At 39.6% G+C, this 24,985-nt stretch overlaps 2 protein-coding genes across 5 annotated transcripts in view; one reads left to right on the forward strand and one right to left on the reverse strand.

Annotated features, from left to right (window-relative positions):
* Positions 1 to 3,026, reverse strand: part of NDUFAF7 (NADH:ubiquinone oxidoreductase complex assembly factor 7) — a 22,055-nt gene extending 19,029 nt beyond the window's left edge. For 2 of the 3 annotated variants that reach the window (XM_023735943.1, XM_004369555.2), the window contains exons 1-2: positions 2,956 to 3,026; positions 2,479 to 2,642 (exon numbers count right to left, since the gene is read on the reverse strand). In XM_023735943.1, coding sequence (XP_023591711.1) covers positions 2,479 to 2,642; positions 2,956 to 3,010 — 219 coding nt within the window. In that variant the 5' untranslated portion in view covers positions 3,011 to 3,026. Of the gene's footprint in view, positions 1 to 2,478; positions 2,643 to 2,786; positions 2,907 to 2,955 lie in introns of those variants that run through there. The other variant, XM_023735948.1, reaches the window with a different exon arrangement.
* Positions 3,027 to 3,123: 97 nt separating this feature from the next.
* Positions 3,124 to 24,985, forward strand: part of CEBPZ (CCAAT enhancer binding protein zeta) — a 31,012-nt gene continuing 9,150 nt past the window's right edge. For both annotated transcript variants that reach the window (XR_002824853.1, XM_004369557.2), the window contains exons 1-9: positions 3,124 to 3,322; positions 5,316 to 6,817; positions 11,953 to 12,184; positions 13,019 to 13,178; positions 14,436 to 14,524; positions 16,430 to 16,483; positions 17,497 to 17,599; positions 17,706 to 17,774; positions 24,878 to 24,944. Coding sequence is in view for 1 of the 2 variants with exons in the window: in XM_004369557.2 (XP_004369614.1) it covers positions 3,167 to 3,322; positions 5,316 to 6,817; positions 11,953 to 12,184; positions 13,019 to 13,178; positions 14,436 to 14,524; positions 16,430 to 16,483; positions 17,497 to 17,599; positions 17,706 to 17,774; positions 24,878 to 24,944 (2,432 nt within the window). In the remaining variant the exon portion in view is untranslated. The remainder of the gene's footprint in view (positions 3,323 to 5,315; positions 6,818 to 11,952; positions 12,185 to 13,018; positions 13,179 to 14,435; positions 14,525 to 16,429; positions 16,484 to 17,496; positions 17,600 to 17,705; positions 17,775 to 24,877; positions 24,945 to 24,985) is intronic.

Here is a 24,985-nt window from a genome sequence, read left to right on the forward strand (position 1 = left end):
AGCATTATCTTTATAAGTAGTGTCATGCCAATTGAGCTAGATGTTCCCCGAGACCATGGTCCCCAGAGCCCTCCGTCCAGCAACTCAGTCCCTCGGGGTGTTCCCTTGTTTATAGTCAACTTCCTCACTAGAACAGAAGCCCCACGCTCCACTGTTCACTGCAGAATTCCCAGGGCCTGGCACATTTTGAGCCTCAATACGAATTTGATAAATGGATAAAGGATGAGCAGACCTTCACTCTACCTCAGAGATGTTTGTTCCAAAGCTTCTCCTGCTAGGAGCTTTTGATCCCTGTGGCACTACCCACGGGCACTAAAGGACCCCTGCCTTTCTTAAGCTCTGGACACGCAGGTCACTCCACCACATCCAACATCAATAGGTTAAACAAACCCCAGAATTCCAAAGATCTCATATTTCAATCTGGCAAAAGGCAAAACATCCTAAAATAGAAGGACAACAGGCTTTCACCAGGTGGCTCTGTGGAGCAGACAAGGAAATGCAGGTCAGAATGCTGTGACAGTGCTTAATCTTAGCACGGAAAGACTCCAGACCCTCCAGTCTCAAGAAAACCCAGCATATAATTCTAATGCCCTCTGATGCCACTCCAACACAGACAACCCTCCCAGGCACTGAATCCCTATCTCCAGTTGGAGATTTCCACCTACAAGTCCCATATATACCTCACATTCAGATAATCAGACTGAACTCTTTACCCTTCCCCCCCTCCTCCTGCATTCCTTTCTCCTAGAAATAACTCCACCGTCTACCCATCAGACCAGACAGGAAAGCCATCCTTCCCTCATCTCATAAATCCAATCGGTTACCATTCTGTCTCCTAAACCCCTTTGGGATTAGTCACCTCCCCTTTATCAGCACTGCTACTGACTTGACCCAGCCCTCATCATTTCTCACGTAGCATCTGTACTGAGCTCTGCCAACAGCCTCCTCTGCATCCAGCCTATTGTTCACCCATCATCCAAGTAAAATGTCTAACTCACAAATCTGATCACATCCCTCCTCTGCTTAAACAACTGCAAAGGCTCTCCATCACCTTCTGAATAATGTCCAAACTGCAAGCAACTCATACCATGCCTTTTATGATCTGGTCCCTGCCTACATCTGCGACCTCATCACTCACCACAGGCCCTTTATGCCTCTGAGGTTCTAGTCAGGTTCTCCCTCATCTCTGAGCCCTTGTTCATATTGGTCTGTTTCCCTGAACACGATTCACCTTTCCTCCATCTGATAACTCTTCTTCATCGCTTAAGGAGAAACTCAGGAACCTGTGCTACTTGGAAGCATTTCCTGACTAGTCCTTAGCTGACTGCAGCCAGAGTTTAGAACCAGGTACACTCAGGTGGGAACCCCTGCTGAGAATTTGCATTTCTAACAAGTTCCCAGTCAATGTTAATGCTGCTGGTTAGGGACCAATTCTGAGAACCACTAGTAGAGCAATAGTTCTCAAAATTTACTATACACAAGAATCACCTGGGGGATCTTGTTAAAATGTAGATTCTGATTCAGTATATCTGGCATGGAAATGCAAATTCTCAGCACAGGTTTGAACTGTAATGGCTATCCTTCCCCTAAATTGCCATAACCCTTTGAACACACTCCCACTACAGCATTTCTACTGAATTATGATACAGCAAAGGGCTAAGAGTGTAGGTTCTGGAGCCTGACTGCCTGCTCTCAGCCCCAGTTCTGTCTCTTATTAGCTATGTAATCTCAGCAAGTAAGCTTAGCAGCTCTCTTTGTAAAATGGGGATAACAATGTATTCATCATAGATTGTCATGACATAATCACCCAAACTGCTTCGGTCAGACCAGGCATATAGCAAATGCTCTGTAAGTGATAACTAGCATGGACTAGTTGTTTACAGACTGTTAGAAAAACCAGTTTCAATAATTACTCACAACTTACAAGTAAACTTGAGCCTTTAGTATTACATACTTTCATTTATATAGTAGATTTCATCTCAAATGCTAAATAATCTTAACGTTTTTCTTCAAGGAATTTTTAAGCTACAGAGAGGCTAATAAAAGTTTTATTCTAATAACAAATTATTTTCTGGTCATAATAAAACCTCACAAAAGATGGCTTATTCTTTGGAAAGTTGCAGATCCAAAGACATAAGAACAGACTCCACCAACTGAGAGGCGGTGAGCCAGAGCCTAGCAGGGGCTAACTTACAGATGGACTGTAAGCTCCATGAAGGAGGAATCTTGCTCTTTGCTCTATCCCCAGCCCTTTGCCTGGCCCCTGTGGGGTACCCAATAAATATCTGCAGAATAAATTAATGAAGCCTCCCTCACCACGACACAATCTGAGTCAGTGGCTGAGCATTTTGTCTTTTAAGATTATCCTGTCCAAAATGAATAGTAAATCACGATCACCAACCCAAGACTTCCCTCGGGCAGGCCCCAAACCTCGCAAATCTGCTTGAGCGACTTGGTCCTCTGCTCCCAGACCCCTACCTTGGCTGGGTTAGTCAAGACTTCCCTCATGTACTCAGCCACAGTGATGGGGCCAGTAGACTTGATTTTGTACATAAGATGCCGCAACATCGGAGTCACCGGGCTGTTTTCTCCAAGCTCTTTCCCGGAGCTGAAGCATTTCCCTCTCCAAAGACAGGGAATGACTATGAAAAAACAAACACATCAAACAGAAGCCATTAAAAATTATGAGTATTTACATGTGCAAGGTAGCCTGAATGCTTTCAAAGCAGCTTCGTTAAACCTTAATCATGCCCCAACCCAGGAGCGCTAAATGACGTCGAGCCCACCCCAAAGAGGCGCGGGAAGGCGAGCACTGCCAACGACCACACAGCCATCACGTGTCAACCCGGAGAACCTTCAGCTCCAAGGGAACCCCCGAACCCCGAGCAGGGGCTCCAAGGAAGACGCCCGGGGCAGTTGCCACGGCAGCCGAGCTCTGGCGGCGCGGACGCCTACCCGCGCGCGCCGCGGCGCACAGTGTCCCCACACCAGTCCTCAAGAGGACACTCATGGCGAACACCACACACCACCCTAGCCAACTCGGGGGCGGGGACTGTAGCCATTTCCGGAAGACGGAAACTCCCCCCACCCCCAACACGCACGGGGAAGTACGTCACTCGGCCAAACGGAAGGAAGTTCCTGACTCTACGCGCGTGCTTTTCTTTCCATGGCTGCAGCTAAGAAGCCATTGGAGTTCCATGCCAAGAGGCCCTGGGGCCCGGAGAAGGCGGTAGAAGATCCGGACGAGGACGATGAGGATGATAACGATGAAGCCGAGAGTGGGTTCTCCCTGGAGGAAGTGTTACGGCTCGGAGGCACCAAGGTAATGGCCGCGGGCTTTCAGGGCCGTCGGGGAGAAGGGGACGGAAAGGGAGGGCTCTCCGGACCCAGACTGCAGCTTCGGAACGTGCTTTGTACGCTTCCTGAACTCTTCTTTTCTACTGATCTTAGCAGAAGAAATGTAGTTTTGGATTGGCCTTTCTTAGGGTGTAGGTAGTTCTCATTTTATTGACGTGGTGTAGCCATCACTCCGTCAAATCGGAGAGAACTCGTCCTGACCTCGTGGCATCAGTGTTTTGGACTCCAGTGGTGTGGGAATTTAAATTTGTTCTCATAGGTACACGAACATGCTCACTCTACGTTTAAGAAACCGTATGCTCTCTTGGAATTTACATTTTAGTTAAAAGAGAAATAGTAAACAGACTGTTGATGCTGAGTAGTGCTATAGAGAACAATAAAACAAGGAGAGGGGGATGGGGAAGGCATCGCTGAGATGTTTGAGCAGAAACCTGAAGGAGAGGAAGGAATGAGCCATGTGGCATCCAGTCAGATGGAGCAGCAAATGCATAAAGTCTGAGGCAGGAGTGTGCCTGACCTATTCCATGAACAGCAAAAGTGTGATTGAGACAGTAAGGTAAGGGGAGGGTAGTAAGAGCTGAGATCAGAGAAGAAAGTAGGCTTTTGCTGTTAATTAGATGAGAAACTATTGGAAGATTTTGAGCAAATACATGGCAGCATTTGACTTATAGTTTAAAATACTATTTTGGTTTGAGACTAGACTTTGTGGGATTAGAGGCAGGAGAAATGCAAACTACAGGGGCAGACTCAGCAGTCTGTTCTGTACATGCACATGATACAAACTTTAAAAGGTTTGAGAAAGGGGGTGGAGAGTACTTAGTGGAAAGTTTTCTTTCGCATTCCTATCTCCAGCTATCCAGTTTCCCTTCCAGGAAGTAATAACTTTTACAAGCGTCTCTTGTATCTTTCAGGGTTATTCTATACATTTCCAAGTCCATGTATATATATACACATATATACACACACACACACGTATATGTACAAAAGTTTTATATGTTACTTTTTTGTACAAATGGTACCATGTTATATGTATGCTATTTTGTATCTTTGTTGTTACTGTTTTAGAGATCCTTCCATATCAGTTCGTAAACATCTGTGTCATTTGTTTATAAGTGCATAAATCATTGTGTTTGTGTTAATTCATCTAACTAGTCATTTATTATGGATATTTAAGTTGTTGCTAGTCTTGCTATTTCAAATACGTAAACATTTTTTTCCACATTTGTAAGTGGAAGTTAATTGTGTAGAAATAGGACTAACTGTTGGATCAAAGGATATGTGCCTTGTAATTTTGATTGAAGTTGGCAAACTGCCCTCCCTAAAGGTTGTGCCAGTTTACACTGCTGTCAGCAATGTACAAGCATACCTTTTTCCCTCATCCTCACCCTAACATCAGGTGTCGTAATTTTATTTTTCTCATCTGGTAGATTAAAAAATGGATGTATCATTGTGGTTTTAATTTGGATTTCTCTAAATGTCAGTGAGGTTGAACATGTTTTCACATTTTTAAAGAACCGTTTTTTTCTGTGAAGTGTTCATATCCTTTGCACACTTTTCTGTTGGGTTATTGGTCATTTTCTTACTTGGTGTGGAGAAACTTTTATATTAAGGTGCATTAAGCTCAACTACTATGGTACAAGTTGAAATTTGTATATGTTTTAAATGAGAAAGAATGATACATTTACCAATCCTTTTCTTTTTGGGCCCTGAGTTTTATGTCAAATTTGGTACGATTTTCTCAACACTGAAATAAATTATTTTTTAATATTTTATGGTTTTACTTTTGACATTTTAATCTTTGATCCATCAAGTATTTACCTTGGTGTAGGGTGGGATCCCAGGCAATACCATGATGACCCAATTTAATTGATTGCAAAGATACAAAATTCAAATTAATTTTTGAAGTTTAAACTGTTGGATATGTGATATATTTTTAACTTCTTTATGTTTTTATGCAGCAAGATTACCTTATGTTGGCTACTTTGGATGAGAATGAGGAATTGGTGGATGGAGGCAAAAAAGGAGCAATTGATGATCTTCAACAGGGAGAACTGGAAGCATTTATTCAAAATCTTAGTTTGGCCAAGTATGCAAAAACTTTCTTAACTGAAGAAGATGGTGAACCATCTAAAAAAGAAAATGCCGGCAAAAAGGAAGCAAAAGTGTCTAAAATAGATAATAAAAAGCAAAACACAGCAGAAAGTGACAGGACATCAGTCAGTAAGATCAAAAATAAGAAGAGACCAGAACAACTTCCTGATGAGAACAGCACCATATCAAAAGTAAAGAAGGATAAGCAAGAGGACATCTTTGAATATTCTGAGAGACAGACATTGTTACTCAAACCTGGGGGCAAATGGTACGATCTGGAGTACACCAGTGAATACTCTTTGGAACTCCAGCCTCGGGATGTTGTGTCTAAGTATAAAACCTTGGCTCAGAAGTTGTATGAGCACGAAATCAACTTATTCAAAAGTAAGACAAATAATCAAAAGGGAGGCTCTTCCACCTGGATGAAGGCAATAGTGTCATCAGGGACCCTAGGCGACAGGATGGCTGCCATGATTCTTCTTATTCAGGATGATGCTGTTCACACGCTCCAGTTTGTAGACACTCTCTTGAACCTCGTTAAAAAGAAGGGCAGCAAACAGCAGTGCCTCATGGCTTTGGATACTTTCAAAGAGCTACTCATTACAGACCTTTTGCCAGACAGTCGAAAGCTGCGGATTTTCAGCCAGCATCCTTTCAACAAACTAAAAGAGTTGTCCAGTGGCAACAAGGACTCAAGAGATAGAAGACTGATATTATGGTATTTTGAGCACCAGCTGAAACACTTAGTGGCTGAATTTGTGCACGTCTTGGAAACTTTAAGTCATGACTCATTAGTAGCCACTAAAACTCGAGCTCTGACAGTGGCTCATGAGCTTCTTTGTAACAAACCTGAGGAAGAAAAAGCTCTTCTTGTGCAGGTGGTAAATAAACTGGGAGATCCTCAGAACAGAATAGCCACAAAAGCCTCCCATCTCTTAGAGACATTACTTTCTAAGCATCCCAATATGAAAGGAGTTGTGTGTAGTGAAGTAGAAAGGCTACTCTTTCGCTCAAATATCAGCCCCAAAGCTCAGTATTATGCAATTTGCTTTTTAAATCAAATGACCCTCTCCCATGAAGAAAGTGAATTGGCTAATAAATTAATAACTCTTTATTTTTGTTTTTTTCGGACTTGTATCAAGAAAAAAGATATTGAGTCAAAAATGCTCAGTGCACTTTTAACAGGAGTAAATAGGGCATATCCTTATTCCCAGACTGGTGATGACAAAGTGAGGGAGCAGCTTGACACGCTGTTTAAAGTGTTGCATATAGTAAATTTCAACACCAGTGTGCAGGCTTTGATGTTGCTGTTCCAAGTAATGAATTCTCAACAGACAATATCCGATCGATACTATGCAGCATTATACAGGTAAGTCCATGCTATTCCAGTATACGAGTGTGAGGAATGACCTGATCTAATAGAGCACGTGGGCTCCCTGGGTGGTGCAAACAGTTAATGCATTTGGCAGCTAATTGGAAGGTTGGAGGTTCAAGTCCACATAGAGGTGCCTTGGAAGAAAGGCCTGGTGATCTGCTTCCAAAAAAGCAGCCATCGAAAACCCTATGGAGCACAGTTCTACTCAGACACATGTGGCGTCCCCATGGGTTGGAATCGACATGACAGCAGCTGGTTAGTATAGCACATGCAGTACCTGTCTATGGGGCAAGAGAAAGGGTTAGAAAAACGAATTCAGCCCCCTCCCCGTTTTCCACCAGCAGTTTACTACTCATCACCTTTCAGTAAGTCACTTAATCTGTTTCTCTGTTGGCACAAACTGTGTTAGATACTTAGAATATATTTTGTTTTGGATTTTTTTCTTTTTTGAAAAGTTAGCATATAGAAAAATATAAAAATGTAACAAGCATCCATGTCTTACCATCTGATATTTCAAAATTAACATTTTGCTATATGTGTTTTAATTCTTTGGGGATATTATAGAAATGAAATTACAGGCATAACTGAAGTCACCTTATCCCCTTTTTCCTTGGTCCTATGTCTCCTCCCTCCTGTCCTCCATACAACCATTCAGTAATTTATTCAACAACTATTTTTTGAGTGCTTACCATACGCTACACACTGTTCCAGGTGCTCAGGATATTGCACAGTGAGTAGAAATTCCTCCCCAGAGGTGCTTACATTCTAATTGGGGAAGACAGATGGAAAACAAGAAAGTAAAATAGAAAAGTACTTTAGATAGGAAATGTTGAGGATTGCAATTTTAGATTTTTTTCAGCATTGGAATTAAGATTTTGTTTCTAGAACTTTGCAACTGTCTTGCAACTCACCCACTGAAGGGTCATATCCTGAACAGTGTAAACAGTATAGAAGCCAACAAGCTATCTTCAGGAATTTAATGTATTTCCTCCTAATCCATTTTCATAATTCTATATGCATATATCTTGTGAGAAACTGTAATGTAGAGGTTAACATTGGGCTTAAGCTACACTGCCTGGGTTTGTGTCCCAACCATTAGTTTGCTGTGGAGGTTTCTTAATCATCATTAAAGCCCTATTGGTAGACATTTTAATTAATTCTGTTCTTCTGTGCTTCAGTTTGTCTATCCGATGGTCCAATGGAGAGAAAAGCACTTATCTGTTAGGGTTACTATGTAGATTATGAAACTTTCCCAGAGTTCCACAGCTAGTAATGACAGAGTGGGGACTTGAATGAAGATGAATGAGTTAATGTACACACTAACTCGTAACCTTCGTGTGTGAAGTGCTAAGTAGTGCCTACCACATAGTAAATACTATATGTGTGTTGGCTGTTATCCTATTGTCAGTGTTACACACTTTTTTTTTTTTTTTTTTTAAGTTTAATCCTCTTAGCAGCTCTCCAATTTGTGTGGTACAGTAATTTGTGCATGGTGTCACAGACATTAAGAGGCCAAGTTAGGTGGCAAATCCAAGTCTCCTGGCTTTGGAATTCATGACATTTCACTGCACTGATCGTGCTGGTTCACTAAAAAAAGTCTCAGCTGCCCTGATGGGGAACACAACAGAGAGTCCCTGTTGGAGCAAGAGAAAAGTGGGATGCAGAACTCAAATTCTCATGAAAAGACCAGACTTAATGGTCTGACTGAGACTGGAGGAACCCTACAGAGCATGGCCCCTGGACTGTCTGTCAGCCCAACACTAAAACCATTCCTGAGGCCAACTCTTCAGTCAAAGATTAGACTGGACTATGGGACATAAAAGGATACTTGTGAAGAGTGTGCTGCTTAGCTCAAGTAGATACATGAGACTCAATGGGCAGCTCCTGTCCAGAGGTGAGATGAAAAGGCAGAGAGGGTCAGTAGCTGGTTGAATGGACATGGGATATCAGGTGGAAAGGACGAATGTGCTGTCACAGTACAGGAAGAGCAATTAGGCTCACATAACAATGTATAAGTTTTTGTATGAGAGAGTAATTTGAATTGTAAACTTTGACTTAAAGTACAATAAAATAAAATTTAAAAAAAAAAGTCTCAAAGGCTTTTTCACAACTCTTAAAGAGTCTTCAGTTTTTTGAAGTAATACATAGTTAATGGTTTTTAGCTTAGGAAGAGTTCCAAGGATGAAAATATAGAGGTTTCAGGGTCTTGGGGTCTTTTTTTAACTTCTGAGGGTTGTTGTGGTTATTGTTAGTTGTCATTGAGTTGGCTCCGACTTATGGTGACCTTATGTATAACAGAATGAAACACTGCCCAGTCCTACACCGTCTTCATGATCATTGGTATGTTTGAGTCCATTTTTGTGGCTGTTGTGTTAATCCATCTCATTGAGGGTTTCCTTCGTTTTCACTGACCCTGTACTTTAGCAAACATGATACCCTTCTAGCGATTGGTCTTTCCTGATGACTTGTCCAAAGTAAACAAGACAAAGTCTTGCCATACTTGCTTCTAAGGAGCATTCTGATTGTATTTCTTCAAAGACTGATTTGTCCGTTCTTCTGGTAAGAAGAACATCTAATTTTTAGAAAATATTTGGTATCTATTGAGGTAAAAGTCTGTTTAACATCACATCTGGTTAACACAATAGTCTGACTTCTTTGAGGAAGGTTACCTTCCTAAGTTCTTTAAATTCCTGTTTGCAAAAAGCACTCACAGATGGGTTTCCTCAAAGGTTTTTGTTGTGTGCCTTCGAGTTGACTTTGACTCATAGCAACACTATAGGACAGAGTAGAACTGCCCTGTAGGGTTTCCAAGGCTGTGCTTTTTACGGAAGCCGACTGCTATATTTTTCTCCCGCGGAACGGCCAGTGGGTTTGAACCGCTGACATTTCGGTTAGCAGCCTAGCGCTTAACCACTGCACCACCAGGACACCTTCAGAGGCTTTTAAATCTGCTTAAAGTAATTAGTCTTGATTTTACTAAGAGTCTTTTAAATAAAAATTTCCCTAATATAGGTAAGTGATGTTAGTTGAGAGATGTAACTACACTGTTAGCTACTGTAACCACATTTAGACTACTTAGAAATGAAAACTTGAATTCTTAAGTCAATGGGCTGATTTGGTTTACAGAAATATGATTTATCAAAAACTTGAGAAGCATGTTCTCTGTCAAATAGTGGAGACACTCATCTAAATTCTCTTCAAATGTTTCTACTGTTGTGGAGTAGAGTATATGACTAAAATGAGTTGCAGAATGGATAGAAGTGTTAAAAATTTAAATGTGAAGAAGGAATAATACAGCATACCTGAGAATATCATCAAGAGGTACTAGAATTACAGAGCTGACAAATGGGGAAAATTGGGTATGCAGAGCCATATGAAAACACTTCACAAGTTTAAGTACTTTTACTTCTAGTATCGGTGAAAAAAAATTTAATGGAAGCTTTTAGAACATAGGAAGCAATGAATCCACATGTTATTGGAGCATAGCTGGAGAACTGCTAATTCTGGGTATCCTTATAGGGTCACTGAGTCGGAATCAACTCAACAGCAACGGGTTTGGGTTTTTTGTTTTTTTGGTTGTGGGGCATCAACTAGGATAGAGAATTTGAAAATGATGTGACATCATAGGAGCAGCCTGCAAAGAGAGACTTTGGGGAGAGATGGACACATAGCTATATAGGCTCAAGTATGTGAAAGGCTGTCATGGAAAAGTATAGTTAGGTCATTTTGTGTTGCTTCAGAGGGAAGACATAGAATTAATGGTTGGAAATTACACAGGAGCAAATTTCAGCTGTGGGTGAAGAAGGGATTTTCTAACAACACAAGTTGTCCAAAATTGGATTGGGTTTCTAGTGAGGTAGTGAGCAATCCACAATCACTAGAGATTTTGCCCAACCACTTCCTGTGGAAGTTCATGTATTCATTCAGCAAATATTGAGCTCTTATTAAATGGCAGGCTCTGGGGTTTTAACATTAACACAGGCACAGATGCTGTTTCCTTGGACCTGAGGGTGGCATAGGGGTGGGGCAGAAGGGAAAAAAGGCAAAGAAACACTGTGTTAACCCTTTAATGGGCCAATTATTTATTTATTTTGGGGGAGGATTTTTTTGGTGATGCCGTGTTTTTTCACTAATGGAATGGATGCTGAATCATTGTTTGTTGGTAGTATATTTGAAAAACTGGGGTACTAACTGTAAGCAGGCCATATGTTACATGAAGTGCATCACAAATGCAAGTACATAACAGTACCATGGCCCAGGAAGTGCATCACACTTCCTGGTTACACTTTGGCCAAAAATTGTCTTATTCAGTTTTCCAAAAATATACACGAAACACTAAATAAAGTTTGCAATTGATGCACATAAAATTGTTATCAGTTTGATTTAGCATGGGCCATATCAGTACCATGTTCCATGAAGCACATCATACACACAGTACATGTTGGTACCATGGCCCAGGACGTGCAGAAAATGTGAATGGTAGGTTATCTGCTGGTAACCATTAAAGGGTTAAATGATGAAGAAAATAAACATGGGACTGAGAGGATGATGGAGGACACTATTTTAGATACTGTGGACGTGCAGAGAGAATAGCATGTATGGAAAATATGTTATATAATTAGCATGTTGGACTAAGATTCTCTGAATTCCTCCCGCTTTAACTTTCTACAGTTCATATATGGTCTTCAGTTGAACCGTTTGGAGGCTGTCTTGGTCACCAAACTAGTCGGTAATGATACAGAGACGACCCAGATCTTCTAGTCCATGGCTGTGCTCACAGGCTAGTTTTCATATCTGGTTTTAGATAAACCTTTCATGTGGTGTTCTGTGTCTGTATAAAAAATACTCTGTTAAGGCTGTACCCTTTTGATCTAGAGAACCACTTGGAAAACAGAAAGGAAACCACAAACTTAGATGTCTCTTGCTCTTGGATTTTTCTGGTACCATCATCATTCTTTCTGTTCTGGTCATCAGCTTCCATTTTACCTGTTAGGGAAGAAATGATCACTTCTAAGATAAACAGGAAAGTTATCCCTAAGTAAGATGAAGTCAGTTGTTGCCTCTAATACATAGCTGCTGGATATGGAGAAGTTTTATGGTTAACATTTGATCTTGTTTTTGTTATATAGGAAAATGTTGGATCCAGGATTGTTGTCATGTTCCAAGCAAGCCATGTTTCTTAACCTCATCTACAAGTCTCTGAAAGCTGACATTGTGTTGCGCCGGGTGAAGGCTTTTCTGAAGAGGTTACTTCAAGTTACTTGTGAACAGATGCCACCATTCATATGTGGAGCTTTATATCTTGTCTCTGAGATCCTTAAAGCAAAACCAGCTTTAAGAAGTCAACTAGATGATCATCCGGTATATTTTACAACTTTTAAAATCTTGTGGGTTTTAAAATATATTGATTTTTTTTTCTTGTTTCACTGACCCCAGCTTACTTAGTTCTCTCTCTGGAACACATACGCATGAGTCTTGGAGTGTGATAGACCTGGATTATAGTCCCAGTTGCACAATTTACTGACTGGGCACGTTCCTTGACCCCTCTGGTGGTAATAATCTGCACCAACAACTCTGAGATTTTTCCCAGTTGCTACTGAGTCACTTGTGACCCACAGCAACCCCGTGTATCTGAGTAGAACTGTGCTCCATAGGGTCTTCAATGGCTAATTTTTTGGAAGTAGATCTCTGGGCCTTTTTGAGGTACCTCTGGGTGGATGCAAACCTCCAACCTTTTGGTTAGCAGCTAAACACATTAACCATTTGCACCATTATATAGCTACAGAAAGTTATAAAGCTGGTAGATCTCTTGGCCTGTTTCCTCAATTGTGAAATGAAACTAATAATACCTGCCTCATAGGGTTATTTATTGAATATGTTACTGTTAGTATTAAGGAATATTTTCAAGGTATCACAAATTTATTTGAGGCTGATTGTTAAGCAGTGGAGTCCCAAAGTCTCAGGGGTTCTTGGCTCAGAATTTTACTATATTACATTTAGAGACAAAAATATGATCTTACCTCTTTTTCTAAATTTCATTTGTGGTCATCATATTACTTTGATTTGAACTTTGTGATGTTTTACCAGAATTTCAGTAAGCACATCTTCAAAACTCTCTTACTTAATTGACTACAGACTTGTAACTTCCAGTTGACTAACCCAGTTTATGAACCTTTTTTGTTTTTGTTTGGTTAGGAGTCTGATGATGAAGAAAATTTTGTTGATATAGGAGACAATGAAGACAGAGAAAAATTCACTGATGCAGACAAAGAAACAGACACAGTCAAAAAAGTTGAGACAGAGGAAACTAAAACACCAGAGCCTGCCTCCTGGGTACACTTTGATAATTTGAAAGGTGAGGTTTTTTGTTTTTTTTTTCCATCTTTAATTTAGATTTTTTTTCATTTTTAAATAATCTTTAAATTATTCTCTTAAATTTTTAAACCAGGGAGTTTGTTTCCCCTTTGATCTTAATAGAAGTTAATATTATACCCTTCTGGAAATCTTAAGTATTGCTTTCTTTAAAATGGTCTCTCATAAGCAGTATATTCAGGACCTTTGAAGTATATTTTAGATATAGTAAATCACTGGTTTGTTTATTGACAAAACTACAGACAATAAATAAACATTTTAAAATGTTTAGAAATTAAAGCAAATACCTTATTTTGGAACTGTGAAAATTAAATGAGAAAACTGGACATGTTAGATATACAGTAAATCTCATTTTCTTCAACTACAAAGGTAGTAAATTATACCTTTGAAGCAATTTTAGCTTCTTGGCCTTTGTGAACACGTACAAAGACATCCAGTGTAATATATACCAAACTGTAAACAAAAGTATTTGGTTATATATTGTGAATAGTGTGGAACTTTTGGCTCTTTTGTTTGATCATCATATTCACCCTCTACAACTTCTTAGAACTATAGAAAGTGACTTTAAAGTGATTCTTCTCGCCCATACATACAAAATGAATTAAATCTATTAATAGAATGTTAGAACTAAATGAAATCTTAGAAATGCAGTCTCTTCATTTGAGACCATAAAAAAAACACACACACACACACACAAGCCTTAAGGATCAAGAAATGTGGCACCAGATTCATTTCTTCAAACTTGTTGTGGGACTCTCGTCAAATTAGTTCATCCGCCTCGACTGCAGTTGTGTATGAAATGTAAAAGAGGAGTCTGGTAGCCTCCAGGAAAGTTTTGGAAAGAATCCATCAGTTGTCCTGCAGTCTAAACTGAGAATGAAAACGTGTATTTGGAGCACTCAAAAGCTACAAAATACCTTAGACCTTTTCTATTTTCAGATTATTTGCTTTCTTAACACTTACAGCTTTATTGACCCCAAAACAGGTACTTTTTGTTGCTGTTTGAAAAAAGGAGCCGTTTTGAAAGAAGCTTTTAGTACTTGTGATAAACATGCTGCCTAGTTTATTCAACAGCAAACACTAGAAATAGATAAATTCTTGAAAGGGCTTAGAGTTTTTAATCTAGGTAGGATACGTGGATAACATGTTGAAAACTTTGTGTATCTGTGACATTAATGGTGGTGATTTTAGTGACTTCTTGGGCTAGGAATAAAACACTTGAAAAACTCTTTTTACTCAGGTGGCAAACAATTAAATACATATGATCCATTCAGTAGAAACCCATTGTTCTGTGGAGCTGAACATACAAGCCTTTGGGAACTCAAAAAGGTAAAGTAATTTCACATTGTCTTTTAATTCGTTTGTGCTAAGTATTTGCCCTTATGGCTTTAACACCTTGAAGTTTTCATTTTTCTTATAAATGATAAATAGTTCTTTAGACATCAGTTAATTGTCATAAGAAAGCATTGTGAAGTATGTCTCAAAGCTGTAATGCTTTATAGTTCATAAAATTAAAATCATCACATTAAATTCCCACATTGGAAGGAGGATACTATGTGGTGTTCATTTTGTAGAAAATCTTAAATGCAAAATGTACATGGCTGTGAGTTGTCTTTTGTAGGTAGATAATCGCATCCAACAGCTCTGTAAAAACGATGAATTTTGCTTTATGCAGTAGGTATTTCTGAAAAGTTTCATGCCAATAGAATTTTTTGGCAAATAAAGTTACTTTTTAAATTCATCAAAGGAGCTCATGTTTCAAACAATCTTCCTATGATTTCTTTTCAAAAGCAACTAAGTATATTCTCATGCAGCCATTCTCAAACGGTGGGCCCAGACCCCAGCGGTCCCGGATACCCTCTCAGTGAGTCTGCAAGGTCAAAACTATTTTCTTAATAACACCAAGACATAATTTGCCTTTTCACTGTGTGGACAGTGGCTCTAATGGTATAAAAGAAACGGCGGGTTCAGCTGCTGGTGCCTTAGCACAAATCAAGACAGTGGCACCAAACTGCACTGGTAGCTGTGAGAGCATTTACCATCACGTGCTCCCAATTAAGAAAATAAATAAATAAACCAGTATTATTTAAGAATGGTGAAGCAGGAAAAATTATTGATTTTATTATCTCTACCCTAAAATACACTTCTTTTTAATATTGTGTGAATATATGGCAAGTATGCATGCAGCAATTCTGCATACCTACAAGGTTTCTCAAGGAAAAGCACTTGTGCAGTTGTTACAAGCTCAGCTAGCTGCATTTTTTCATGAAAGAATGACTGACAGACAAACTATAGTTATTCAGACGTGGGTATTTGGGAGATATTTTCTCAAAAATGAATGAAGTGAGCCTGATGCTTCAAGGTAAACGACTGACAGTATTTGCCGCCAACGGTAAAATTCAAGTTTTCAAGACAGGATTAGAATTTGGGAGAACTCGTATCCATCGCTTTGATCTTGACCGCTTAATAGTTAAAGGCTTTTCCGATTAAATCAGTGATGATGTGAACAATGTGATTTTTTTGGTGATATTATGTAAGTGAAGTATTGGAAGAACTGATGCATTGAATCAATATTTTCCAAATGGCTAGTGCTTGATATTACGAAGGCATACATAGATAAAAGCGCCAGTCAAAGTAGACCAATGGATTTTAGGTAACAAATACCAAAAGTTGATTGATAGGGTTTCAGATTCCATATTGCAAGTAATCTTTTGGTTTTGGTGTAGTATTAAAGAAGGATATCCATAATTATCTGAAAGGCTATTAAGAAATCCTCCTCCTTCCAACTACATATCTGTGTGAAGCTAGATTTTCTTCAGTTACTTAAACCAAAATGGAATACAAAAGCAGGTGCAAGAATCCAACAACCAGACATTAATGAGATTTGCAAAATTGTAAAATAACGCTACTCTTGTTACATTTTTTGTTTTGAAAAATAGTTATTTTTCATGAAACATGTTATTTATATTAACATGTAATAGGTTTATTATTATTGTTTTAAATGAATTATAAGTATCTACAATTTTTCCATTTTCTTATAAGGTAAGTATCATGGCCTTTGGAGTCCTTAATAATTAAGTGTTTAGAGGGATTCTGAGGCCAAAATGTTTGGGAATCATTGTTCTGATATAATTCCTTTGTAAATTTTAATTCTTTAGATTTTCTTAAGTAATCTATAATTGTAGTAAGAGTTGACACTAGAAATGCTGACATTGTCCACGTTTTTCTCTTTAGCTGTCTGAGCATTTTCATCCCTCTGTGGCCCTTTTTGCAAAGACTATCCTTCAGGTGAGTCTAAATATTACAAAAATAAGAAATAAGAAAAACTAAATAAACTAATTTTAGATAATAATTGGCCATACAGTGTTCTCGTCACCAAATAAAATTATAGATACAGTTTACTGTTTCTGTAAAGGAGCAGTAGCTTGTTTAATACAGAGCAGCAGATAATTGTTCCTACTCTGAGATGAATGAGAATTCAGGACATTAGAAAACTCTACAACACATTATGGCTTTTCTCCTGAAGAAAGATTGCCCTCCTCTTTCTCATATGCTGTGTTTGCCAGTTCAGGATTTGGATCCTGGTTAATGGTTAGATGACCTACAGTATAGTATTGTTTACCTATTCATAAGATCAGCAGTGCATCCAGAATATGTATGTATATATATGTTTAATTTTTTCAAGTAAAGAATGTGCATAAGAGGGGTGTTTGAAGAGTGCATTATTGCTATTTGTACCTTCACTGCAACATAGTAGAAGCTTGTTTTGTTCCCTCTTCTCTGGATGCATATATACAGTCATGCGTCGCTTAACATCACGATGCGTTCTTTGAAATAGAAAGTTATGTAATTTGGACATTGTGTGAACACTATATTATATATAGGCAGTCCCCGGATTACAAAGAAGTTCTGATCCTAAGTCTGTCTTTAACTCAAATTTGTACGTTAAGTCAGAACAGTTAGGTATGGTTTGTATTTAACATCAGTTAGTCTAATGTTTGTTTTAGTATATAGTGTACCTTTCTATGCATAAAAAACATTAAAGAAGCACGTCGAGATAGACTAAAACATCTTTAACATAATAATACGGTAGTAATAATAATAACGTTTTGATGCTAGTCACAAAGTAGCGCCCATTTGTTATTACAAACCATCGTATGTACCTGAAATTTTAATATAATAGGCTTTATGGTGGTTGTGACCACAGACGTATATGCAGTCGGACATTGTCTGAAGGGATGTTATGCAGTGCGTGACTGTATAATTTGAGTTAAATTCTTAAATCTTATCCCCCTTTTCAGGGAAATTATATTCAATATTCAGGGGACCCACTGCAGGATTTCACACTAATGAGATTCTTGGATCGATTTGTGTACCGAAATCCGAAGCCACATAAAGGCAAAGGTATGCATCTATGTGATTAATTATTTGGCTTTCATAGTTGATGTTTTTTAAATAATATAAACATATAACCGGGTCTTTATATTACACTGTTGATTTTACATTTCAGAAAACACAGACAGTGTTGTGATGCAGCCAAAAAGGAGGCATTTTATAAAGGATATTCGTAGTCTTGCTGGTAAGTATAAAGCTTGGACAGTTGAAATTGAAAACACAGTAGCAGACAGTAACACATACAGTTATGTTATTCTCTGCTACACTTTATCAGAAGAAAACCTGAGCAGCAGGGACATCATCACCCGTCTTTAGTTCTTCAAAAATGTGTATGTATTCTTGAGTCTACTCTATGTTGAGCTGGGCTTTTTTTTTTTTTTTTTTTTTTTTAATTTTTACTACATAAAATTTGAAACATATCCAAAGTAAATAAACAAAACAGTATGGTGAACTCCCCTGTATCCATTACCCAGCTTCAACAACTATCAACATTTTGCCATTTTTGTATCATCTGTAGCTTAATCCATATTCCCTCCCCCATACACAATTTTCTTTTACAGTTCATACCTCTTGTAACCTCTCTAAAAAGGGTTTAGCAGAACAGAATTGTACAACAATTGGTTTTGTCATGGAGCATCATTTTAAACTTAGTTAATAATCTATTTCCATGTGCATTTGAATGTAGTACCCATCTTGTGGAGCTAATTATCTGTTTTTCTATTCAGTATAGACATTTCTTTGTGTACCAGAACCCAGCTCCCTTTTTTCCTTTTTCAGAGTTTAGGGTTAAACTAAACCAAAGCCAATCCCACTGCCATCGAGTCGATTCCAACTCATAGTGACCCTGCAGGACAGAGTAGAACTGCCCCATAGGATTTCCAATGCTGTAAATCTTTACAGAAAGAGACTGTCTCATCTGTCTCCCAGGACGGGCTGGCACAGAGTGACTGGTGGGTTCGAACCCGTGACCTTTCGGTTAGCAGGCAGGTGCTTCACCACTGGGCCACAAGGGCTCCTAGATGGTATAAATCATCTAGTCTCCAACTGACTTACTTCACAGAGGTCCTGAGAGGTAAAAGGACTATGTCCCTATTAACTAAAAAGTAACAGAGTTAGTATTAGAAGCCAAATCCTCTTTTAGTCAAGATAAGTTGCACATTTATTTTGAAGAGGGAAAACTGACACCTTTATTCTTTTTTCTTAGTTTTCCTCAGCATTAAGTAAAATTGTGGCTAATTCTATGTTTATTCCCAGAATGGGAAGCATTACTGTCACTTTTCTGAGATGAAAATGGCAAATCTAAAGTTGTTATTTATTAAGAGAACCCTTTTATTAAACATGGAGTTCCCTGGGTGGCACAAACAGTTAAGCACGCCACTGCTGAACTGAAAGGTTGGCAGTTCGAGTCCACCCAGAGGCACCTTGGAAGAAAGGCCTGGTGATGTACTCCTGAAAAATCAACCATTGAAAACCCTATGGAGCACAGTTCTGCTCTGACACACATGGGGTCATGAGTTGAAATCGAGTTGATGGCACCTGGCTTGGCTTGGCTTATTACTTAAGGATGCAACTGGAGGACAATGAGAGACCCTGTTTGGTCAGTGTGAGTTGCACTGATAGCTAGGTGCTGCCTACTCCACTGGCTAGCATAGTAGCTAATGTATTGCTTCAAATGGTGGGGCCTTCCCAAAATAGGCTTTTCCCAGGAGATGTCCTTTACACTACAGGGTGCCTTTTGTCCACCATTCTCATGTTCTGAGACTGTAGAATTGCAGGCATTCTGTATTTATTCTTAAGACCTTGAACAACATGAAAAGGATTACTTGAATAAAATAACTTCTTTTTTTAAATTGTGCTTTAAGTGAAAGTTTACAGTTAAGTTAGTTTCTCATACAAAAATTTATACACATATTGTTATGTGACCCTAGTTGCTGTCCCTATAAAGTGACAGCACACTCCTCCATTCCACCCTGGATTTCCCATGTCCATTCACCCAGCTCCTGTCCCTTTCTGCCTTCTATCTCGTCTCTGGACAGGAACTGCCCATTTTGTCTCATGTATCTACTTGAGCTAAGAAGGAGATTCTTCACAAGTATCGTTTTATGTCCCATAGTCCAGTCTAATGTTTGTCTGAAGAGTTGGCTTCGGGAGTGGTTTTAGTTCTGGGTGAACAGAGAGTCTGGGTGCCATGTCTTCCAGGGTCCCCCAGTCTCGGTCAGACCAGTAAGTCTGGTCTTTTTACTACAATTTGAGTTCTGCACCCTACTTTTCTCTTGCTCTGTCAGGGACTCTCTGTTGTGTTCCCAGTCAGGGTGGTCTTTGGTGATAGCCACGAACCTTCTAGTTCTGGTCAGGTTGATGGAGTATCTGGTTTATGTGGTCCTTTCTGTCTCTTGGGCAAATATTTTTCTTGTGTCTTTGGTGTTCTTCATTCTCCTTTGCTCCAAGTCAGTTGGGACCAATTGTTGCATCGCTAGCTTTTAAGACCCCAGACACCACTCACCAAAGTGGGATGCAGAACATTTTCTTAATAAACTTTGTTATGCCCACTGACCTAGATGTCCCCGAAACCATGGTTCCCAGACCCCCACCCCTGCTACTCTGTCCCTCGAAGTGTTTGGTTGTATTCAGGATATTTACTAGCTTTTGATTTAGTGCAGTGGTGCTGAATTCCCCTGTAGTGTGTGCTGTCCTTCCCTTCACCTAAGATAATTCTTGACTACTGTCTAGTTAGTGAAAACCCCTCTCCCTCCCTCCCCACCCTTGTAAGCATCAAAAAATGTTTTCTTCTGTGTTTAAACCTTTCCTTAAGTTCCTCTAATAGTGGCTTCATACGGTATTTGTCCTTTTTGCAACTGACTAAATTTATTCAGCATAATGCCTTCCAGATTCCTGTATATTACAAGATATTTTGCAGATTAATCATTATTTATTGTTGCATAGTATTCCCTTTTGTGAATATACCATAGTTTGCTTATCCATTCATCCGTTGATGGGCACCTAGGTTGTATCCATCTTTTTGCTGTTGTGAACAGTGCTGCAGTGGACGTGGGTGTGCATATACGTATTTGTGTGATGGCTCTTATTTCTCTAGGATATATTCCAAGGAGTGGGATTGCTAGATCGTATGGTGCTTCTATTTCTAGCTTTTTAAGGAAGTGCCAGATTGGTTTCCAAAGTGGTCATACCATTTTACATTCCTACCAGCAGTGTATAAGTGTTCCAGTCTCTCCACAACTTCTCCAACATTTATTATTTAGTGTTTTTTTGGATTAATGCTAGCCCTATTGGGGTGAGATGGTATCTTGTAGTTTTTGATGTGCGTTTCTCTAATGGCTAATGATCATGGGCATTTTTTCATGTATTTGTTAGCCGCCTGATTATCTTCTTTGGCAAAGTGCCTGTTCATATCCTTTGCCTATTTTTTAATTGCGTTATTTGTCTTTTTGTTGTTGAGATTTTGCAGATTTTAGGTGTCCTGTAGATTTTAGAGATTAGACGCTGATCAGATTTGTCATAGCCAAAAAATTTTTCCCAGTCTGTAGGTTGTCTTTTGACTCTTCTGGTGAAGTTTTTTGATGAGCATAAGTGTTTGATTTTTAGGAGCTCCCAGTTATCTAGTCAAGATCTTCTGGTGCTTTTGCATTGTTACTTATGGTTCGTATTGTGTTTATGCCCTGTATTAGGGCTCCTAGCGTTGTCTCTATTTTTAATTCCATGATCTTAATCGTTTTCGATTTTGTATTTACGTCTTTGATCCATTTTGAGTTAGTTTTTGGGCATGGTGTGAGATATGGGTCTTTTTTTCATTTTTTTGCAGATGGATATCCAGTTATGTCAGCACCATGTGTTAAACAGACTGTCCTTTCCCCATTTAATGGACTTTGGGCCTTTGTCAAATATCAGCTGCTCATAGGCAGATGACTTTACATCTGGATTCTCAATTCTCTTCTGTTGGTCTATGTATCTGTTGTTGTACCAATACCAGGCTGTTTTGACTACCCTGGCAGTATAGTAGGTTCTAAAATCAGGGATTGTGAGGCCTCCCACTTTGTTGTTGCTCTTCAGTAATGCTTTACTTACCCGAGGCCTCTTCCCTTTCCATGTGAAGTTGGTGATTTGTTTCTCCGTCTCATTAAAAAATGCCGTTGGAATTTGGATTGCGATTGCATTGTATCTGTAGGTCGCTTTGGGTAGAATCGACATCCTCACAATCCATCCATGAGTAAGGTATGTTTTTCCATTTATGTAGGTCTTTTGGTTTCTTGCAGTAGTGTCTTGTAGTTTTCTCTGTATAGGTCTTTTACGTCTCTGGTTAGATTTATTCTTAAGTATTTTATCTTCTTGGGGGCTGTTGTAAATGGTATTAATTTGGTGATTTCCTCTTCGAGGTTCTCTTTGTTGGTGTAGAGGAATCCAACTGATTTTTGTATGTTTATCTTGTATCCTGATACTTTGCAGAAATCTCCTGTTAGTTCCAGTAGATACTTTGACTTCTGCCTTACCAATTTGGATGCCCTTTATTTCTTTTTCTAGCCTAATTGTTTTGGCTAGGACCTCCAGCACAGCATTGAATAAGAATGGTAATAAAGGGCATCTTTGTCTGGTTCCCGTTCTCAAGGGGAGTGCTTTCAGACTCTTTCCATTTAGGATGATGTTGGCTGTGGGTTTTGTAGAAATGCCCTTAATTATGTTGAGGAATTTCCCTTCTGTTCCTATTTTGCTGAGAGTTTTTATCATGAATGGGTGTTGGATTTGTCGAATGCCTTTTCTGCATCAGTTGATAAGATCATGTGGTTCTTGTCTTTTGTTTTATTAATGTGATAGATTACATTGTTTTTCTAATGTTGAACCATCCCTGCTTTCTTGGTATAAATCCCACTTGATCATGGTGAATTATTGTTTTGATATGTTGCTGAATTCTATTGGCTAGAATTTTGTTGAGGACTTTTGTGTCTATGTTCATGAGGCATATTGGTCTGTAATTTTATTTTTTTGTGGTGTCTTTACCTGGTTTTGGTATCAGGGTTATGCTGGCTTCATAGAATGAGTTTCGGAGTCTTCCATCCTTTTCTATGCTCTGAAATACCTTCAGTAGTAGTGGTGTTAACTCTTCTCTGAAAGTTTGGTAGACTACTCCAGTGAAACCATCAGGGCCAGGGCTGTTTTTTGTTGGGAGTTTTTAAATTACCTTTTCAATCTCTTCTTTTGTTATAGGTGTATTTAGTTGTTGTGCCTCTGTTTGTGTTAGTTTAGGTAGGTAGTGTGTTTCTAGAAATATGTCCATTTCCTCTAGGTTTCAAATTTGTTTTCTGCCAACAAATCTTCAGCAGTTCTCTCTGTATTCTCTGTTATCCCCCGTTCTCGTACTCCAGTCCCTCATAGGTTATTCTTCTTGATAGAGTCCCACATAATTCTTATGGTTTCTTCATTTTTTAATTCTTTTATCTCATTTTTCGTCAGATAAGTTGGTGTCAAGTGCTTTATCTTCATTCTCACTAATTCTGACTTCTGTTGCCTCAGTTCTGCTCCTGTGACTTTCTATTGAGTTGTCTAATTCTGAAATTTTATTGTTAATCTTCTGGATTTCTGATTATTGTCTCTCTGGATTCTTGCAGCCTGTTAAATTTGTCATTATGCTCTTCTCTAATCTTCTAAAGTTCCTCTGTTGTTTTATCTGTATGTTCCTTGGCTTGTTCTACGTGTTGCCTGATCTCCTTCCTGATCACTTGAAGAGTTCTGTATATTAATCTTCTGAATTCTACCTCCAGTAATTCCAAGAAGTTCTCTTCCTCCGGAAGATTTCTGTGTTTTGGGCACTTGCTGAAGCCATCATGGTCTGCCTCTTTATGTAATTTGATATTGAATGTGGTCTCCGAGCCATCAATAAGTTTTTATATTCATTTATTTTATGTTTGCTTACTGTGTCTTAGCTTCTTGTTTTGTTTTGTTTTGATATGCCCAAATAGGCTGCTCATGTGAGCTAGTTTGATTATTGGCACCTTTGGAGCTCTCACGTCCTGTCATCAAATGGTTAGAGCTGTTACTAGCTAGGTATGTGAGCCCAGGAGTACATTTACTTTTCTTATATGGATTCAGCTCAGGTGTCCAGGTAGTCACCTCGTGTGTGGTGCAGGCTCTCACCTACAGTCCTAGATGGGCAGGGGTGACTGGAGTCGGCACAGGTATCTGGCTGCACTAGGGAGTCATGTGCTGAGCAATGCAGGGAGCTGATGGCTGCCCCTGAGTGTCTGGGTGGAAGGCATGTCCCTGTTCCCAAGAGCGCATAGGTGCATGGGTTTTACAGCCAGACTATGGGCACCCAGTGCTGTTGGCTGTAAGGACTGGGAGGCACCAGTTACTCTTAGACCTGTCATGGGTGGCTAGTTGGTATGGGTGGAGCCCCCAGTCCTCAGGCCCCTGATGTGGATAGGTGAGGACCCTGCTTAATGGGCAGAGTGGTGTCAAATGTCATGAACCTGTCACTCCACCATATAGCTGATACAGTTGAAGTTAGGTTTTAGATATATACCCTATTGTACTGTGCTAATGAAGGCCTACACTGTTGAAATGGACCCACAAAGGTCTATGCAGGGGTGAAAGGCATTCAAAATCTGTGGACCCCTTATGCCTGTGCCTAGGCAAAGGAGCTGTGCCTGTCCTGAGTTCCTGGCTTAGGGAAGCTAGCAGATTATTTTTTCTTGTTTGTTAATTTGTTCCCTCTCCAAGGCCAGGAGAACAGCTCAGGGCACGCAGTGGCTCCTACTTCCGGCCCAGGGTATGCAGCAGTTGGCCGGGACCAGTGCAGAGTGGGGAGGGGGCGGGTAAATGGGAGAGAGGTTCTTCCCAAAGGAGGTGTTTTTTGATCCACGGTAGATTAGATGCATGTACTTATCGTTTGCTGATTGAGCGCCGCTTCTCGCTGGTTCTGGAGGGTTGAGCAGACTCTCCACCTCTTGGTCTCTTGATGTGGAAAATGCGTCCTCAGCAACACTGCTTGCCTCACCACGCACGCCAGTCGACAGCCTGCAGGGTGCCAGTCCCTGCCAAGTCAGGTCTGGCAACTCCTTGCTGCTTCTGAACCATCTCTCCCTCCTCCTGCCGCTCAGTCTGGTTCCTCAACTTTGCCTTTGATGTTCAGGACTCCTAGATTGTCTTATATAATCGATTTACTTGTTTTTTCAGGTCTTTGTTGTAAGAGGGATGGACCACAGGAAGCATCTGACTACTGCACCCTCTTGGCCCTGCCTCTCTAAAGTAACATTTTTAACTGATTTGTTTTCTTAGTGAACAGTAAGGAGTTTCTTGCAAAAGAAGAAAGCCAAATACCAGTGGATGAAGTGTTTTTCTACAGGTAATTTACTTAATATCGTTTTATTTGAGGAGCTGTTAAAA

The sequence above is a fragment of the Trichechus manatus genome, unplaced genomic scaffold, assembly GCF_000243295.1.
Source record: "Trichechus manatus latirostris isolate Lorelei unplaced genomic scaffold, TriManLat1.0 scaffold00005, whole genome shotgun sequence".
Taxonomy (NCBI): domain Eukaryota; kingdom Metazoa; phylum Chordata; class Mammalia; order Sirenia; family Trichechidae; genus Trichechus; species Trichechus manatus.